Raw genomic sequence first — 21,427 nt, forward strand, 5'->3', positions numbered from 1 at the left:
TAATGCTTAAACCTACATATGAATTCACAATTGTTAGGAATAAAAGGTATATTGTATGTTTCTTGGTTATTTTACCAACATATGTGTATACAAACACTGAGTAGGATACAGTGTCAACAAAGGGGACAGTGTTTGTGGGACTTCCTGGTCCAATGAAAAGACTAAAAATAATCATAAGTTTGATCGATCACGACCATTTATATGTTCTGCTTCCTTGTACTGATGACAAAGTTTTTCTTTTCTTTTTTAACTAAACAATATTTAAGTACTTACAATGAAAAGACTAGATATGATTTGCTCTGAGAAAAGGAAATATTACTGGACAATAAAGTTATTTCAAATATTTGGTTTTTTCTAACAGATATGTGAAGATTTCAAATATTTGGTTTTTCTAACAGATACAGACATGTTAACCCTTGGTGACCATAAAGAGGTAGATTTTTGACTCAAAAGCGGTAGCATTGCACGCGGCATTTTTTGCGACGCGTCAGAGATATATAAATATCAATAATATGCAAAATAATTACAAAAACATATTTTGTTAACAAATTATGTTTTAACTTTGATTATCACCATAGGCCTTGCATTGGTGGCTCATTTTGCATTTTTTAAATGTTAATTAAGGCTTACTTTACATTTAGAAGATGAAAAATGCCCATAAATACATTGTATTATTTCAATGCTATTTATCACCTTTTTTACATATACATTTTGTCTATTTGTTTGATTTTTCTATTTTTTTGTTTTTTTGTAATACATACTGGACTCAATTTCTTTCGATTTATGCAAGAAAAAATACAAACATTTGTTTCTAAAATTTACACCAGTATTCTAGAGAAATTATCCTCCTGAATTTTTTTTTATTTTTTTTTTTGGTGATATCCTGAAAATATATACCAAAATCTGGCTCCTTTATTAGAATCACCCCATTCCAAAATGGCGGCCATTACGATTGCAAAGTTTATGACTTTTAGCAGACACTATACGCCTATTTTACTTTAAAAATGTGAGTAAATCATTTATTTCAGTTATAAGTAGTGTTTGTTTTTGAAATGATGCTAACTAGTTTTAAGCACAAGATTTATATTGAAAGGCCAGAAGATTGTTTCCTTACGGTAGGCCTACGTAATACACAGTGTTACACTCAGACACAATAAGTGACACCACCAAGCCAAGGTGGAACTAGCCCTATAGGTGGTTTTGGTCAGGGATCGAGTGTTCACACCTCCTTTGTTTACTTAACTATGAAGCCAGTCCCCCTACTCAGTCTGGTATGCATTTTGAAGCTGTCATGGCAGCCCAAACCGACTGGAAAAATTCAGAAATCGGAAGAAAAAAATTTAAGACGATGTTTTGCAGAAATCGGAATATTTGGATATCAAATCGGTATGCGGAATATCAGTCTCAGAAGCGGTAGAATTCTGCCAGAATCGGTAGGGTTAACATGTCTGCAGATATGTGAAGATGACTTTCTTTCAAATAGATTTTTGCTTTCTCATTCCTGTTATCCAATAGTTTGATTCCAATAATAAATTTAATGAAACATACAATTAAATATTGTTACAATTTCCAACTACTGTATTTATAACCTATCTTATTTTTACAATGACTTAATTTTGTATTTAAATTTCTTGCTCAACAATTTTTACACGGCGATTAGTAAATAAATACAGTGGAACTTGGTTGATACGAACTCAGATCATTCAACAACCCGGCTTAATACAAAGTACTTTGCCCATCACAGACAAATTCTCTCATTATCTTTGTTTGAAAAACTCAGAAAAATTGAATTCGGAAAACTAAAACAAGAGGCCCAAGAGGCCTTGATGGTCACCTGAATGCTGATACAGAAAGAGCATTGCAAAGTTGGTTCAAATCTGTAAACAGTATTTACGAATCAGAATAAACTTTAAAGTTGAACCTTCGTATTAGAATTTTTATTTTTTGTTTTTCATTTTGATAGTTAGTGTATTATGTTACCAAACCTTATGCTTAAAATTCCAATTTGCTTTGCCAACGTTAAACAACAAAACCAAACTTGAAGTCAGTCAGTGTCAGTGATTTTATAAATTTCACTTTTTAATTTATGAAGATTATTTGGTTCCATCAAACCTGTGAATTCAGAAGCAGATTTTTGAAATTTCAACCATTTTTACCCATTTTGGCCCCGCCCCTCTAGTCCCTGCAGGTCAGCCAGGACCAATATGGATATGGTGTTAAAATGCTATTTCAGGCTAATAATTCTAACCCAGTTTGACTCACTTCCTATAAAAACTAAGCACATAATGTTCATAAATGTGTTTTTCTTATATAAACTATAGTAAATTTGACCCCCTCCCCAGGGGAAAGTCTGAGATTCCAGGGCCATGAAATTCACAATTTTTGTAAAGGGCCTAATGACCTTCCAAACTATGAAGAGTATCTGGTCCCATCAAATCAGTGAATTCAGAAGATTTTTGAAGTTTTAGCCTATTTGACCCCTTTTGGTCCCGCCCCTATTTCCTATAAAAACAAAGCAATAACATTCATAAACGTGTTTTTCCTATATAAACTATAGTAAACTTGACCCCCTCCCCAGGGGGAAAATGAAACCCCAGGTTCATATAATTCACAATTTTTGTAAAGGACCTTAAGACCTCTCCATCTATGAAGAGTATTTGATTCTACCAGTTCCAGAATTTCAGAAGAAGATTTTTGAAGTTTTAGCCTATTTGACCCCTTTTGGCCCCGCCCCTAAGGCCCCTGGGAGTCAGTCATGGAAAATTTGTTAATAGGATGCAATGGCCATTTCATAGGGATAATTCTGACAACATTTAACTAATTTTCTATTATAAATGACCAAATAATGCTCCAAAATGTGTTTTCACTATATAAACTATAGTAAACTTAACCCCCTGCCCTGCCCAGGGGGAAACCTGAGACTCCAGGGTCATATAATTCACAATTTTTGTAGAGGGCCTTGAGACCTTTCAATCTATGAAGAGTATTTGATTCTGCCATTTCTGGAATTTCAGAAGAAGAATTTTGAAGTTTTAGCCTATTTGACCCCTTTTTGTCCCCATCCCTAAGGCCCCTGGTGGATTTGACCATATAATTCACATTTTTTGTTGACCTTTAGCTATGGAAGGTTTCTGCAAAATTTCAACAAATTTGGTTCAGTGGTTTTGGAGAAGAAGTCGAAAAAGTAAATTGTTTTTGCCATACGACGCACGACGACAGACAAAAGGCGATTAGAATAAGTTACTTGAGACTTTGTCCCAAAGGACCTGTGTCGCTCACCTGGTTTGTAATGAAGAGTAATAATTTCTGAAGGAATTTGAAGATTCAACTCTAATTTCCCTATTGGGCCCCACTTTTTCTGCTACAGGGGGTCAGAGCCAAAATTTATACAAAATCTCTTCCCCTTCCTCTAAGGATATACATGACCAAATTTGGTTACAATCAGTGTGTAGAACTCTAATTCTAGTAGCGATTTAAAGGATTTACCTCTATTACCCCTATTGGGCTAAGCCTCTACTAGCTGCCCCTGGGAGGGAGGGGGGGTCAGAGCCAAAATTTATACAAGCTCTGTTCCACTTCTCCCAAGGATTTTTCTGCCCAAATTTGGTTACATTCCATGTAGAACTCTATGACTAGTAGCGATTTAAAGGATTTACCTCTATTTCCTCTATTGGGCCCTGCCCCTTCTGCCCCTCCTGCCCCTGGCTGTTCAAAGCCAATATTTCTACAAACTCTATTCCCCTTTAATTCCCCTAAGGATATTTCTGGCCATATTTGGCTATAATCCATGCACAACTCTAGGACTAGTAGCGATTTCACAGATATACCTCTATTTCCCCTATTGGAACCCGCCCCTCCTGCCCCTAGGGGTTAGAGCCCTTCTGGCCGGATGAGCTAAAAATCATACATAAAATGTTCATATAACTCGAAGTGAGATTTTTTGGACAACGATTCCAAAAATGCTAATTTCTTTTTCATAAATCTGCCGTAACATGGCATTTCTAAAGCCTTACATCAACATTATCCGGACTGAAATGGTGACATGATACAAAACAGGTGCTCTTGGCCGCCTGTCACTTGCATTGTGTTATCATTCGAGGGATCATCCGTAGACTTGAGAACTCGCTTAATTCGAACACTCGGATAACTCCAAATTTTATCTCGGTCCCTTTGAGTTTGTATTAACCAAGTTCCACTGTATACTTGTAGTTGAATCCCTTTCCTGCCACTTTACTTTCACAAATTTTCATCACCCACGAAATATGTAAAATTTAATCGTTCACAGAAAGAATTTGGTTTATAGTAAATGCCAAAGTGATAGTGAGATATAATATACCCCGTAAAGAATATATTAAAGTATCACATATATATATATATATAAATGATCAGGACCTGAGTGACACTTCATGGATATATTAGAATAATATGTCCGTATATTTCTCTATATGGATATGTCTGTATATATCTCTATATGGATATGTCTGTATATATCTCTATATGGATATGTCTGTATATCCTTTCGACGGCCGGCAGGATTCGAACTTGACTCAATTTTGATAGTAGTTTATTACAAATGCCATCTATGAAAGCAATTTGCATCTAGATTTCGGTTTGATGCCATTTTCAGGATGATAACAAACAGTACACACTACAAACAAGCAAAAACAGTCACCAGAAGTCCCCTAAAGGTCACCACGCACGGGTCATGGGAGGCAGAAACCTGCGCGTGGGACTTGTTTTTTTTTTTTGTTTTTTTTTTGAAATCGGTGCTATTTTCCCCTTCCTTTTCCCTTTCTCTCTATTTTCTATTACTTTGATATCTCTTCTTTCGTTTAAGACCATCTGCATGTCTGTATCTTGATAATTAAGCTCACAATGACAGGTTTCCGGGCACACACTAAAATCCGGATTTCAGACCTCAATTTTTGACTTATTTGGGCATGTTCAAAGGTGATTTGTGACGTCACTAATGCAATGACCGAATCGATATTGACATGCTATATAGGGATGAACAACTCCTTTTCAAAAAACTAGTATTTAGTTTTCAACGGTCTCAGTGGGGCTCCAGAAGGGTGCATGAAATGGAGCAAATGAACAATTACGTATAAATACGTTACGGCCGTCCAAAGGATATATAGGATATGTACGTATATATCTCTATATGGATGTGTCCGTATATATCTCTATATGGATGTGTCCGTATATATCTCTATATGGATGTGTCCGTATATATCTCTATATGGATGTGTCCGTATATATCTCTATATGGATGTGTCCGTATATATCTCTATATGGATATGTCTGTATATATCTCTATATTGATATGTCTGTATATATCTCTATATGGATGTGTCTGTATATATCTCTATATGGATATGTCTGTATATATAGGATATGTCCGTATATATCTCTATATGGATGTGTCCGTATATATCTCTATATGGATATGTCTGTATAAATCTCTATATGGATATGTCTGTATATATAGGATGTGTCCGTATATATCTCTATATGGATATGTCTGTATATATCTCTATATTGATATGTCTGTATATATCTCTATATGGATGTGTCCGTATATATCTCTATATGGATGTGTCCGTATATATCTCTATATGGATGTGTCCGTATATATCTCTATATGGATGTGTCCGTATATATCTCTATATGGATATGTCTGTATATATCTCTATATTGATATGTCTGTATATATCTCTATATGGATGTGTCCGTATATATCTCTATATGGATGTGTCCGTATATATCTCTATATGGATGTGTCCGTATATATCTCTATATGGATGTGTCTGTATATATCTCTATATGGATGTGTCCGTATATATCTCTATATGGATGTGTCCGTATATATCTCTTTATGGATATGTCTGTATATATCTCTATATTGATATGTCCGTATATATCTCTATATTGATATGTCTGTATATATCTCTATATGGATGTGTCCGTATATATCTCTATATGGATGTGTCCGTATATATCTCTATATGGATGTGTCCGTATATATCTCTATATGGATGTGTCCGTATATATCTCTATATGGATATGTCTGTATATATCTCTATATTGATATGTCTGTATATATCTCTATATGGATGTGTCCGTACATATCTCTATATGGATGTGTCCGTATATATCTCTATATGGATGTGTCCGTATATATCTCTATATGGATGTGTCCGTATATATCTCTATATGGATGTGTCCGTATATATCTCTATATGGATATGTCTGTATATATCTCTATATGGATGTGTCCGTATATATCTCTATATGGATGTGTCCGTATATATCTCTATATGGATGTGTCCGTATATATCTCTATATGGATATGTCTGTATATATCTTAGTTGATGACTTACTTGTGTCCATGTAGAACAGCCAGGTGTAGTGGGGTATAGCCATTACTGTCCACACAGTTCACATTGGTGGAGGTCTTCACTGGCCAACTGTAACAACAATATTGTATCATTAGTACACTGTAATGATAACATCATATCACTAGTAAAGAAATGTCTCAATGATATAGCCTGTATTGCCTTATTCTGCCAATCAATGAGCAATAAAAAGAGGCCATATGGCCATTTACATCAGCCATCATCTCCTTCTCAAGTCAACATGGTAATTTAGAAGTTGTATACAAATTACCATTAACTTGAATATCTGATGCCTGTATTAAAGGACTTGATGAAGGCCAAGGTCAATCATTTGGAATTAATTAATGTCAAGGTCTTTCATCTCAACTTCACACATCATCTTCTTCTCGAGTCAACATGGTAATTTAGAAGTTGTATACAAGTTACCATTAACTGGAATATCTGATGCCTGTATTAAAGGACTTTGTTGAAGGCCAAGGTCATAATGTCAAGGTCGTTCATCTCAACTTCACCCATCATCTTCTTCTCGAGTCAGCATGGTAATTGGGATGATGTATGTCTGTTACCATTTACTGGAATATCTGATGCCTGTGTAAGGACTTTGTTGAATGTCAAGGTCAATCATTTGGAATTAATGTCAAGGTCATTAATTTGGAATTTGATGTGAAGGTTGATTGTCTCATCTAAGTTCAAATTAATCATGAAGTTCAAGTAAAAATTGGTATCAGGTACACTGTATCAAGACTTCCTGGGTTAACAAGTTTTCCTTTTCACTTGTTTATTTTTTTAATTCATCATTTTTGATCCTTGTAAAGACTTTGACAGCAAGGTCTTATTCATATTAATGTATTGATAAATACTAGTAACAATTTTTGTGAACAGAAACCTGCAATACATATTGAGGCAATGATCAACCCTTCATTTTTTCGATGTTTTAAGCGTCCTAGGCCTGGGTGCTTATTGAATCGTTTAAGTTATTGCTGATTAGTTGATTATTTTTGGCATTATATTTGACCTTAAATAATTTTACATCAAACAATTAAATGCAAACACATGTTGGCCTTCTAAGAATAAAATAAAATTGCAGACATGCACAACAGGCCTCTAAATTCAACCAGCACCACCATCATCATTGTTTTGTGCCTAACCATAATGCATTTGACAAATTACGGGAGTAATAAATTTCTGGTTTAAAAACTAAAAATCAATACCAGCGTAATAGTCGTCACTGCTACAGGACAGGATTAATATCGTGTTCATGTGTCCAAGAGATCATCGATGTTACAGAGACCAGAATATTTGGCTGGTATAGCCAGGTTTCTGGATTATACAGGTTTTAATTACTTATGCTAAAGAAGTTTTATACAATATAAGTATGACAGAATACACAGGGATATGGATTAGACAAGGGTCAGTTTACACAAGTTTACATATTTCTGTTATATCAAACTAAACTGTTTTGTTTTTAAAAGTAGCTATTTTTCTTATTATAACTTTAACTGCTTTCACACCAGCCATAAGGGTATACATACAGTCTGTTATCTGTGTTTTTTTTTAACTTTTCTATTCTGCTAAAAAAAACCAATAACCCTCCCTGATAATCTTCGCTCCTATATCTCCCTAAAACTTTCTCCAATCCTCTGAACTCTCTCGATAGTCAACTCAAGAAGACACATTTTAGGCTCTTCTAAACCAAAGACTAGATCAGTCCATTATGTTTCAAAGGTGAAGGAGTCAAAATGCATTTTACAACAAATAGTGATGTTTCATTTCTAATCTACATCTATATATGTGCAAGGCGGGCATGTTTCTTTCGATTGTTATATCAAAACATTGAATGCATTACCAGGTATGTCTGTTTCTTGGTCTGTAAGTCTGAAAGTCATTTAAAATGAATGGTTTTACAAAGGTGAGACTTTTCCTAATGAATTCTGTATTTGGTTGAGAAGAGATCTATAGCTAAAGCATGACGTCGACAAAGACTGCTTAAAATTGATAAAATTGGGATATTGGTGTCAATAAAGCCTACATTTCCTAATGAAATTTTCAATGAAGGCCACAACTATTTAATCATGAGTTTCATATGTAACGGTTTTAAACTAAATTATTCGATCAGATAATGTATGGCATCACACGTTTCTTATTGGAGTTTCCATATTATTCTCCGTTGCTTGACATTCTTGATATACAGAGATTAAAGCTTTGATGCTGGTGTCAATCAGATCGTATAAGAAATATTTAATCTGATTTGTTTTTATTTTGTTTGATATTCTGCTTTGCAAATTACAGAGTTAACTCCCTTGCAGGTAGGTATCAATTGCTTTTCTCCGAAAAGTATGATGTTACACTCGCAAACACATGACATCATACTCAATACCTATCCACAAGGGCAGATAACTCTGTGATATGCAAATACAGAATATGTATTATAAGTACATAAACTGCATTGCTTGTAATTTTGGTAGGTCAAAATCTTCGCGATTTGAACTAGAAACACACGATTATAATGTTTCCTCAATAGTTTTTTTTTTCATTTAAGCTGTACAGGAATATAATTAACCAGTTTCTCAAAATTCTGTGGACCAAACAAACATCCAGCAAACCAGCAAAAATACCAACCTCACGAATATAAAACCATGCAGCTTAAATACAGTATCAGATTTTGGTAGTGGAGAAATACTTAACAGCAACGTTAAATGTAATTTATGCTACATATTGATTCTGATGGTGTTAAGACATTTTGATATACTGTGTTGGTACTTAATACACATCTTGTGATAGTTATCACAGGTCTACAAGGCAGAATAGGTCAGTAACGTGATTAAATAGTCATAACCATTAAATAGTTAGTGTAGTATATGGACAACTGGACCACCACTGACCACATGAGTGACCACATGGCGAGTCCATTAACATTATTGACAGAACATGTACATAGACGGTGCAAGGCAACATCTCTAAATCCACCAATATTGGCAGATTCGGTCCAAATGGAAATGCATCAGATTTCTGAATAGTCAGAGCTAACATAGAAATGTCACTGCAACTTCAATATTTTTAATCATTTTCTTTATTATCTTCCCAAATATTATTTTAGACTCCAGTTGAACTTGGACAAGGCCTAGCTTGCAACATCATATCACATGCATCCTATTCCCACAACACATTAAATCAGGTTCTTGGTCATGTAATCAAATTAATTTTCTTACGAAACTAAAAGAAGAAGGCCATTGACGACATCCTTGAATCAACAAACTTAACACTGGTCGTGTTTCTAGCAATCACTTCATCAATTGTTTATCATCCCTCTTCAAGAAATTATGAGTATACTTCTAACCTACAAGGGATTAATGACTGTCTGTGCTCTCGTTAAAGTGCAGAATTAATTCCGATGTGAAACCAAAGACATGTTGAGTGGGACGCTGATCTGACAGTTAGAATGTGGGAATGTGAGGCGGCTGGTTACCCCCTCCTGGTCTAGACTAATTCTACAATCAATATATTCGGCCTGAGAGACTTCTCAATTCATTACAAGCTTTCAGTTTCACCAGTCTTATGTTTCTTTCTATGGAATCCCTCCCCAGTAGAATTATATATATATATGATATTTCATAGGAATCTCCATTGAATGCATCTCAAGTTTGTATCCACAAGGGCATAGTGGATAAGGTGTCTGACAATGACTTCATGTATCTCTCTAAATCATTGCCTAAAGATTGCAACTGTATATATGTCTAGGTAATGGTTGAATTTGGTTTGATAAGTTTAATAATTTCCTATTTATTAACACCTAGGGGCATTTAAAAACATGTCATCCCAGGTTTAGATGATCAAGGAAAATTTGAGTACCCTAAAAAAATCACCAACCAGCAGTCAATATCTGGCAATTACCTATTCCACATGTGGAGTAAAACTTTCATTAATTTGATCACAATACACATTATGTACATCCAAAATTATCCTTTTACCAAAATTAGATTTATCACATAACTGGTCCGTCTAGCCATGTCATACGACCATGTCATAAATATCGTAAGACACATGTGTAATAACACTATTATGACGTCGCATGTAGATTTGACGTCATAATATCTGTATGATGGAAACGTCACCTCCAAGCTGGAATTCTACTGTTTTATATAGAGATAAAATTTAAAGTTTTGCTTATATTTCTATTAATAAAAGTTATGTGAGAAATAGAATCTTACTTCACTTTGCTTAAAGGCTTGTGGTATATCAAATTATTGAACTCGTTTGATAAATTCCATATCACATAGCCACTCATGTAAGATCCTAATTTATCTGACCTACTAATAAAGGTTTAACTTATAATTAGAAGATAGAAGTTTTCTTGTAGGTCTTTTATACAAAAATTTAAGTGTCTTTGACCTATATTTTATGCACTATTTTAATTATCATCCTACATTGGATTTCTAGTCTTTGTCGCAAAATATAGGTTTCTCTGATCTACATTTTCAGGTTTGACCTACATTAACAAATCTTCATTTTAATACCAATGCTTTGTTTAAATTTCTTTGACCAAAATGGTAGGCCCAATAGGCCAGGACATATCTTAACCCGCTCTCATTGCAGACTCTTACATGGCTAATAACAGCAGTGATGCTGTAATACATATATGCATGTTCTTAAATAACTTTGTATAATCATTCAGAATGGCCAAAATAATAAAGCTGTTATTTATTTACATGATGATCGATGCAAATAAACACATCCAAACAGAACAGAGTTATAACCTGGTCTTTTGTCTAAGTTATGGTTGTTTTTTGACACTAAAAAAACCACACTGTGATTGATTTTGTTAAATATTTAAATCACGTATCATCAATCTCCTTATAATAATTTTGTCAGCAGTTGCAGTATTAAAGCAAGAAACAATTCAACACAACACAAACTTGAATATGAAAACTCTAAACTCAGGACAAATGCAACAAATTGGTTCTCTAGACCTACGACATATAACACAAAGCTATCATTTCAGGAGAAAATTTAATGAAAGCTAACAAAACCAGAAATGAGTATGTACGTACAATGCAGGATGAGTACAACTAGTATTGACGTTCATGTCTCCCGAGGGGTCAAATTTTTCCCTGATAGAATAGTTCCACTGGTATATATCACCTACTATATCAATGCACCAGTTTGATAGATGTATTTTATGTCAAGGAATACATTTATTGTTTTTTTTTTCTCCTTATACCGTTTCTTGTACAGAATACACTGGCCCAGGAATCACTACAAGCACTATATAAATATGATCTGTACCTGTGTCTTCAACATACTCTAGTGATCAAGTGACACATGTACAGGTGATATATGTGATAGAATATCAATGATAACACTAAAATATCTATTTTTATTGTAGGTCAAACCACATAGAGAAGAAAATAGAAACCTTGTTTTGGAACAAATTTATATACAGTAAAACCCCTATAACTCGAACAGCAAGGGACCAGGTCAATAGTTCAAGGAATACGGGGTATTCTACTCATCCGAGGTTGGTCACGATCAAAATGTCCGGTCTCTAACTATGACAAACAATGCACGGCAATAACATTTTTATTACTCTATCTTTCAGCATTTTGGATTTCTTTATCTAATTGTTTTATTGATAGCAATATCAAGTTGAAAAAGTTTGTATAACATAAATTTAGCGTTTGAAAATGCTTACGAGAAATTTAAGATAAATGTCTTCACAGCAGATTAAGCAATCGTCATCTAGGCAAATATACAATCCATATTGGTCATCAAGGAGTATATTTTCTATTATTTAATTATCACAAATCATTTCAAACATTTACAAAATACAAAACATTTACAAAATACATACTCACAATAAAGTTATTAACCAGCATAATTACGGGCATGAGAAATGTATATTTTGTAAAAGCATAACGTTAGGTTATATGTGTTTCCATAGGTAAATTCTATGTATTTGATGAAACAGGGACATATTTCTGTTAGAGAAATAAGGGGTATTCGACGAATAGCTGTTCGAGATATCCGGGGTTTTGATACATAGATTATATAGGGACACGGTCGGACTGTACAACCAGTTCGACAAATAGGGGGTATTCGAGGAATCCGGGTTTGAGTTAGAGGGGTTTTACTGTATAATGATCCAGTCCAGACATTTCGAAATATAGGTCAAATCTAAAGGTCAATTAAGAAATATTTCAAATGTAGGTCACACCTCAAAATATAGGTCAAACAAAAGTGTTGGAATAAAAAAATCAGATATATTTTAAAATGTAGGTCAAATAAACAAAACATTGGTTAAAAAAAAAAGACATTTCAAATGTAAGTCAAACCTTAAAATAAAGGGGAAAAATTTTTGATACAAAGAGATCAGATATTTTTAGTGTAGGTTAGACATTAAAATGTATATCAGTAAAACCATATAGCTATAATTATAAGAGCATCAATTGGTGAGAATTAAGACTAGTAAGTAGTTGTGCTCAAATCTTTATAAATACCGTATTTTGACATGAAATCACAAAACTTAAAAAAAATTACATAACATCCTTTATTTATTCAAACATCTAATTATAACCGTACAAGGATACACTTAATGAAGGAAGCTGATGACTACATATAGTGTTAACTATGATCATATATACTTGTTCTTGATATCTTAAGTGACTATAATTATAAACACATATTTGAAATTAGTATTTCCTTTATACTGGTATATATTTACAGAAATCAGCAGAAAATATATTCAAATTGTCCCTGCTGTACCAGATAGGGAGAAAGGTGGGGTGTCACAACTGTATCAGTTAGGGAGGAGGTGGGGTATCACTACTGTATCAGTTAGGGAGGAGGTGGGGTGTCACAACTGTATTTCAGTAAGGAGGAGGTGGGGTGTCACTACTGTATCAGTTAGGGAGGAGGTGGGGTGTCACTACTGTATCAGTTAAGGAGGAGGTGGGGTGTCACTACTGTATCAGTAAGGAGGAGGTGGGGGTGTCACATGTACTGTTACGTAGGGGAGGAGGTGGGGGTGTCACTACTGTATCAGTTAGGGAGGAGGTGGGGTGTCACTACTGTATCAGTTAGGGAGGAGGTGGGGTGTCACTACTGTATCAGTTAGGGAGGAGGTGGGGTGTCACTACTGTATCAGTTAGGGAGGAGGTGGGGTGTCACTACTGTATCAGTTAGGGAGGAGGTGGGGTGTCACTACTGTATCAGTTAGGGAGGAGGTGGGGTGTCACTACTGTATCAGTTAGGGAGGAGGTGGGGTGTCACTACTGTATCAGTTAGGGAGGAGGAGGTGGGGTGTCACTACTGTATCAGTTAGGGAGGAGGTGGGGTGTCACTACTGTATCAGTTAGGGAGGAGGTGGGGTGTCACTACTGTATCAGTTAGGGAGGAGGTGGGGTGTCACTACTGTATCAGTTAGGGAGGAGGTGGGGTGTCACTACTGTATCAGTTAGGGAGGAGGTGGGGTCACTCTGTATCAGTAGGGAGGAGGTGGGGTGTCACTACTGTATCAGTTAGGGAGGAGGTGGGGTGTCACTACTGTATCAGTTAGGGAGGAGGTGGGGTGTCACTACTGTATCAGTTAGGGAGGAGGTGGGGTGTCACTACTGTATCAGTTAGGGAGGAGGTGGGGTGTCACTACTGTATCAGTTAGGGAGGAGGTGGGGTGTCACTACTGTATCAGTTAGGGAGGAGGTGGGGTGTCACTACTGTATCAGTTAGGGAGGAGGTGGGGTGTCACTACTGTACCAGTTAGGGAGGAGGTGGGGTGTCACTACTGTACCAGTTAGGGAGGAGGTGGGGTGTCACTACTGTATCAGTTAGGGAGGAGGTGGGGTGTCACTACTGTATCAGTTAGGGGGAGGAGGTGGGGTGTCACTACTGTATCAGTTAGGGAGGAGGTGGGGTGTCACTACTGTACCAGTTAGGGAGGAGGTGGGGTGTCACTACTGTACCAGTTAGGGAGGAGGTGGGGTGTCACTACTGTATCAGTTAGGGAGGAGGTGGGGTGTCACTACTGTACCAGTTAGGGAGGAGGTGGGGTGTCACTACTGTATCAGTTAGGGAAGAGGTGGGGTGTCACTACTGTATCAGTTAGGGAGGAGGTGGGGTGTCACTACTGTACAGTTAGGGAGGAGGTGGGGTGTCACTACTGTATCAGTTAGGGAGGAGGTGGGGTGTCACTACTGTATCAGTTAGGGAGGAGGTGGGGTGTCACTACTGTATCAGTTAGGGAGGAGGTGGGGTGTCACTACTGTACAGTTAGGGAGGAGGTGGGGTGTCACTACTGTATCAGTTAGGGAGGAGGTGGGGTGTCACTACTGTATCAGTTAGGGAGGAGGTGGGGTGTCACTACTGTATCAGTTAGGGAGGAGGTGGGGTGTCACTACTGTATCAGTTAGGGAGGAGGTGGGGTGTCACTACTGTATCAGTTAGGGAGGAGGTGGGGTGTCACTACTGTATCAGTTAGGGAGGAGGTGGGGTGTCACTACTGTATCAGTTAGGGAGGAGGTGGGGGGTGTCACTACTGTACAGTTAGGAGGAGGTGGGTGGGAGTTAGGGAGGTGGGGTGTCACTACTGTATCAGTTAGGGAGGAGGTGGGGTGTCACTACTGTATCAGTTAGGGAGGAGGTGGGGTGTCACTACTGTATCAGTTAGGGAGGAGGTGGGGTGTCACTACTGTACCAGTTAGGGAGGAGGTGGGGTGTCACTACTGTACCAGTTAGGGAGGAGGTGGGGTGTCACTACTGTATCAGTTAGGGAGGAGGTGGGGTGTCACTACTGTATCAGTTAGGGAGGAGGTGGGGTGTCACTACTGTACCAGTTAGGGAGGAGGTGGGGTGTCACTACTGTATCAGTTAGGGAGGAGGTGGGGTGTCACTACTGTATCAGTTAGGGAGGAGGTGGGGTGTCACTACTGTATCAGTTAGGGAGGAGGTGGGGTGTCACTACTGTATCAGTTAGGGAGGAGGTGGGGTGTCACTACTGTATCAGTTAGGGAGGAGGTGGGGTGTCACTACTGTATCAGTTAGGGAGGAGGTGGGGTGTCACTACTGTATCAGTTAGGGAGGAGGGTGGGGTGTCACTACTGTATCAGTTAGGGAGGAGGTGGGGTGTCACTACTGTATCAGTTAGGGAGGAGGTGGGGTGTCACTACTGTATCAGTTAGGGAGGAGGTGGGGTGTCACTACTGTATCAGTTAGGGAGGAGGTGGGGTGTCACTACTGTATCAGTTAGGGAGGAGGTGGGGTGTCACTACTGTATCAGTTAGGGAGGAGGTGGGGTGTCACTACTGTATCAGTTAGGGAGGAGGTGGGGGTGTCACTACTGTATCAGTTAGGGAGGAGGTGGGGTGTCACTACTGTATCAGTTAGGGAGGAGGTGGGGTGTCACTACTGTATCAGTTAGGGAGGAGGTGGGGTGTCACTACTGTATCAGTTAGGGAGGAGGTGGGGTGTCACTACTGTATCAGTTAGGGAGGAGGTGGGGTGTCACTACTGTATCAGTTAGGGAGGAGGTGGGGTGTCACTACTGTATCAGTTAGGGAGGAGGTGGGGTGTCACTACTGTATCAGTTAGGGAGGAGGTGGGGTGTCACTACTGTATCAGTTAGGGAGGAGGTTGGGTGTCACTACTGTATCAGTTAGGGAGGAGGTGGGGTGTCACTACTGTATCAGTTAGGGAGGAGGTGGGGTGTCACTACTGTATCAGTTAGGGAGGAGGTGGGGTGTCACTACTGTATCAGTTAGGGAGGAGGTGGGGTGTCACTACTGTATCAGTTAGGGAGGAGGTGGGGTGTCACTACTGTATCAGTTTAGGGAGGAGGTGGGGTGTCACTACTGTATCAGTTAGGGAGGAGGTGGGGTGTCACTACTGTATCAGTTAGGGAGGAGGTGGGGTGTCACTACTGTATCAGTTAGGGAGGAGGTGGGGTGTCACTACTGTATCAGTTAGGGAGGAGGTGGGGTGTCACTACTGTATCAGTTAGGGAGGAGGTGGGGTGTCACTACTGTATCAGTTAGGGAGGAGGTGGGGTGTCACTACTGTATCAGTTAGGGAGGAGGTGGGGTGTCACTACTGTATCAGTTAGGGAGGAGGTGGGGTGTCACTACTGTATCAGTTAGGGAGGAGGTGGGGGTGTCACTACTGTATCAGTTAGGGAGGAGGTGGGGTGTCACTACTGTATCAGTTAGGGAGGAGGTGGGGTGTCACTACTGTATCAGTTAGGGAGGAGGTGGGGTGTCACTACTGTATCAGTTAGGGAGGAGGTGGGGTGTCACTACTGTATCAGTTAGGGAGGAGGTGGGGTGTCACTACTGTATCAGTTAGGGAGGAGGTGGGGTGTCACTACTGTATCAGTTAGGGAGGAGGTGGGGTGTCACTACTGTATCAGTTAGGGAGGAGGTGGGGTGTCACTACTGTATCAGTTAGGGAGGAGGTGGGGTGTCACTACTGTATCAGTTAGGGAGGAGGTGGGGTGTCACTACTGTATCAGTTTAGGGAGGAGGTGGGGTGTCACTACTGTATCAGTTAGGGAGGAGGTGGGGTGTCACTACTGTATCAGTTAGGGAGGAGGTGGGGTGTCACTACTGTATCAGTTAGGGAGGAGGTGGGGTGTCACTACTGTATCAGTTAGGGAGGAGTTGGGGTGTCACTACTGTATCAGTTAGGGAGGAGGTGGGGTGTCACTACTGTATCAGTTAGGGAGGAGGTTGGGTGTCACTACTGTATCAGTTAGGGAGGAGGTGGGGGTGTCACTACTGTATCAGTTAAGGGAGGAGGGTGGGGTGTCACTACTGTATCAGTAAGGGAGGAGGTGGGGTGTCACTACTGTACCAGTTAGGGAGGAGGTGGGGTGTCACTACTGTATCAGTTAGGGAGGAGGTGGGGTGTCACTACTGTATCAGTTAGGGAGGAGGTGGGGTGTCACTACTGTATCAGTTAGGGAGGAGGTGGGGTGTCACTACTGTATCAGTAAGGGAGGAGGTGGGGTGTCACTACTGTATCAGTTAGGGAGGAGGTGGGGTGTCACTACTGTATCAGTTAGGGAGGAGGTGGGGTGTCACTACTGTATCAGTTAGGGAGGAGGTGGGGTGTCACTACTGTATCAGTTAGGGAGGAGGTGGGGTGTCACTACTGTATCAGTTAGGGAGGAGGTGGGGTGTCACTACTGTATCAGTTAGGGAGGAGGTGGGGTGTCACTACTGTATCAGTTAGGGAGGAGGTGGGGTGTCACTACTGTATCAGTTAGGGAGGAGGTGGGTGTCACTACTGTATCAGTAAGGGAGGAGGTGGGGTGTCACTACTGTATCAGTTAGGGAGGAGGTGGGGTGTCACTACTGTATCAGTTAGGGAGGAGGTGGGGTGTCACTACTGTATCAGTTAGGGAGGAGGTGGGGTGTCACTACTGTATCAGTTAGGGAGGAGGTGGGGTGTCACTACTGTACCAGTTAGGGAGGAGGTGGGGTGTCACTACTGTATCAGTTAGGGAGGAGGTGGGGTGTCACTACTGTATCAGTTAGGGAGGAGGTGGGGTGTCACTACTGTATCAGTTAGGGAGGAGGTGGGGTGTCACTACTGTATCAGTTAGGGAGGAGGTGGGGTGTCACTACTGTATCAGTTAGGGAGGAGGTGGGGTGTCACTACTGTACCAGTTAGGGAGGAGGTGGGGTGTCACTACTGTATCAGTTAGGGAGGAGGTGGGGTGTCACTACTGTATCAGTTAGGGAGGAGGTGGGGTGTCACTACTGTATCAGTTAGGGAGGAGGTGGGGTGTCACTACTGTATCAGTTAGGGAGGAGGTGGGGTGTCACTACTGTACCAGTTAGGGAGGAGGTGGGGTGTCACTACTGTATCAGTTAGGGAGGAGTGGGTGTCACTACTGTATCAGTTAGGGAGGAGGTGGGGTGTCACTACTGTATCAGTTAGGGAGGAGGTGGGGTGTCACTACTGTATCAGTTAGGGAGGAGGTGGGGTGTCACTACTGTATCAGTTAGGGAGGAGGTGGGGTGTCACTACTGTATCAGTTAAGGAGGAGGTGGGGTGTCACTACTGTATCAGTTAGGGAGGAGGTGGGGTGTCACTACTGTATCAGTTAGGGAGGAGGTGGGGTGTCACTACTGTATCAGTTAGGGAGGAGGTGGGGTGTCACTACTGTATCAGTTAGGGAGGAGGTGGGGTGTCACTACTGTATCAGTTAGGGAGGAGGTGGGGTGTCACTACTGTATCAGTTAGGGAGGAGGTGGGGTGTCACTACTGTACCAGTTAGGGAGGAGGTGGGGTGTCACTACTGTATCAGTTAGGGAGGAGGGTGGGGTGTCACTACTGTATCAGTTAGGGAGGAGGTGGGGTGTCACTACTGTATCAGTTAGGGAGGAGGGTGGGTGTCACTACTGTATCAGTTAGGGAGGAGGTGGGGTGTCACTACTGTATCAGTTAGGGAGGAGGTGGGGTGTCACTACTGTATCAGTTAGGGAGGAGGTGGGGTGTCACTACTGTATCAGTTAGGGAGGAGGTGGGGTGTCACTACTGTATCAGTTAGGGAGGAGGTGGGGTGTCACTACTGTATCAGTTAGGGAGGAGGTGGGGTGTCACTACTGTATCAGTTAGGGAGGAGGTGGGGTGTCACTACTGTATCAGTTAGGGAGGAGGTGGGGTGTCACTACTGTATCAGTTAGGAGGAGGTTGGGGTGTCACTACTGTATCAGTTAGGGAGGAGGTGGGGGTGTCACTACTGTATCAGTTAGGGAGGAGGTGGGGTGTCACTACTGTATCAGTTAGGGAGGAGGTGGGGTGTCACTACTGTATCAGTTAGGGAGGAGGTGGGGTGTCACTACTGTATCAGTTAGGGAGGAGGTGGGGTGTCACTACTGTATCAGTTAGGGAGGAGGTGGGGTGTCACTACTGTATCAGTTAGGGAGGAGGTGGGGTGTCACTACTGTACCAGTTAGGGAGGAGGTGGGGTGTCACTACTGTATCAGTTAGGGAGGAGGTGGGGTGTCACTACTGTATCAGTTAGGGAGGAGGTGGGGTGTCACTACTGTATCAGTTAGGGAGGAGGTGGGGGTGTCACTACTGTATCAGTTAGGGAGGAGGTGGGGTGTCACTACTGTACCAGTTAGGGAGGAGGTGGGGTGTCACTACTGTATCAGTTAGGGAGGAGGTGGGGTGTCACTACTGTATCAGTTAGGGAGGAGGTGGGGTGTCACTACTGTATCAGTTAGGGAGGAGGTGGGGTGTCACTACTGTATCAGTTAGGGAGGAGGTGGGGTGTCACTACTGTATCAGTTAGGGAGGAGGTGGGGTGTCACTACTGTATCAGTTAGGGAGGAGGTGGGGTGTCACTACTGTATCAGTTAGGGAGGAGGTGGGGTGTCACTACTGTATCAGTTAGGGAGGAGGTGGGGTGTCACTACTGTATCAGTTAGGGAGGAGGTGGGGTGTCACTACTGTATCAGTTAGGGAGGAGGTGGGGTGTCACTACTGTATCAGTTAGGGAGGAGGTGGGGTGTCACTACTGTATCAGTTAGGGAGGAGGTGGGGTGTCACTACTGTACAGTTAGGGAGAGGTGGGCCTACTGTTCAGTTAGGGAGGAGGTGGGGTGTCACTACTGTATCAGTTAGGGAGGAGGTGGGGTGTCACTACTGTATCAGTTAGGGAGGAGGTGGGGTGTCACTTCTGTATCAGTTAGGGAGGAGGTGGGGTGTCACTACTGTATCAGTTAGGGAGGAGGTGGGGTGTCACTACTGTATCAGTTAGGGAGGAGGTGGGGTGTCACAACTGTATCAGTTAGGGAGGAGGTGGGGTGTCACTACTGTATCAGTTAGGGAGGGAGGTGGGTGTCACTACTGTATCAGTTAGGGAGGAGGTGGGGTGTCACTACTGTACCAGTTAGGGAGAGTGGGGGTGTCACTACTGATCATATGAGAGGTGGGTGTCACTACTTACAGTTAGGGAGGAGGTGGGGGTGTCATTACTGTATCAGTTAGGGAGGAGGTGAGGTGGGGTGTCACTTCTGTATCAGTTAGGGAGGAGGTGGGGTGTCACAACTGTACCAGTTAAGGAGGAAGGGGGTGTCACTACTGTACTAGTTAGGGAGGAGGTGGGGATGTCACAACTGTACTAGTAATGGAGTAGTTGGGTTATCACTACTGTACCTGTTAAGTAGGAGGTGGGGTGTCACTACTCGTACTGTACCAATTTGGGAGGAAATAATTGTATTATATCGTCATGACAACTATGAAACTTTGTCAAAACAAAGGAACAACGGCAATTAACTGAGGTCATGTCATTAGAGACACAAAATGATGCGCAGAGTAATAAAAAAAGAATCATTCACCCACTTTCGGGTGAGACAGGCGATCTCACAACCTTCCGGATAAGATTCTTACTCAGTAAAGTCTGATGTTTAACAACTGAAGAATCTTACCCCTAGGGTTGAGATTCTCCTCTATAGCTGCATCATCATGTAATTCAAATATATGATACACAACGCCATAGTTTTATTTACTTTCAAAACATTATGATGCGCTTTCTGAAATAGCGGTAATCTGTTGTCTCATGTAATATTTTTTACATTGAAATACATTTTTTATTCTACAAGAAACCATACACATACTAGTTCATAAATGTTTTTGATGAAACTGTATGCACAAAACAATGTATGAAATCTAGATACTACATGTACTAACGTCATTATGAAACAATGGGTATGTCAATAATCACACACGTGCGTCAAAAGACATATCCGTCAAAACATTGGACATTGCCAGAACTGTCATTCTCACCTGATTCCAAAAGATGCTGTCTGTCTGCTGGCTTTGGCATTCTTGCAGACCAATTTTTCAATCACCTCTACTTTCCCACTTCTTGCAGCATCCAAGAGTTCTTGATCTTTGCCACCGATCAAATTTCTGATAAGGCCTGCCATAATATTCTATTCCATTTGTGAACATCACAGTAAATAATGAAGTTACTTCCTCAATATAGCAGCGCCATCTCTTTTTTTACTACTAACATGTCTTAGAAACAA

General features: G+C 40.6%; 1 protein-coding gene across 4 annotated transcripts in view; it reads right to left on the reverse strand.

Annotated features, from left to right (window-relative positions):
- Positions 1-21,421, reverse strand: part of LOC138329716 (ankyrin repeat and sterile alpha motif domain-containing protein 1B-like) — a 130,016-nt gene extending 108,595 nt beyond the window's left edge. For 3 of the 4 annotated variants that reach the window (XM_069276989.1, XM_069276988.1, XM_069276985.1), the window contains exons 1-2: positions 21,183-21,420; positions 6,381-6,467 (exon numbers count right to left, since the gene is read on the reverse strand). In XM_069276989.1, coding sequence (XP_069133090.1) covers positions 6,381-6,467; positions 21,183-21,325 — 230 coding nt within the window. In that variant the 5' untranslated portion in view covers positions 21,326-21,420. Of the gene's footprint in view, positions 1-6,380; positions 6,468-21,182 lie in introns of all 4 variants that reach the window. The other variant, XM_069276986.1, reaches the window with a different exon arrangement.
- Between the last annotated feature and the right edge of the window lie 6 nt (positions 21,422-21,427).

The sequence above is a fragment of the Argopecten irradians genome, chromosome 8 (assembly GCF_041381155.1).
Source record: "Argopecten irradians isolate NY chromosome 8, Ai_NY, whole genome shotgun sequence".
Lineage (NCBI taxonomy): Eukaryota > Metazoa > Mollusca > Bivalvia > Pectinida > Pectinidae > Argopecten > Argopecten irradians.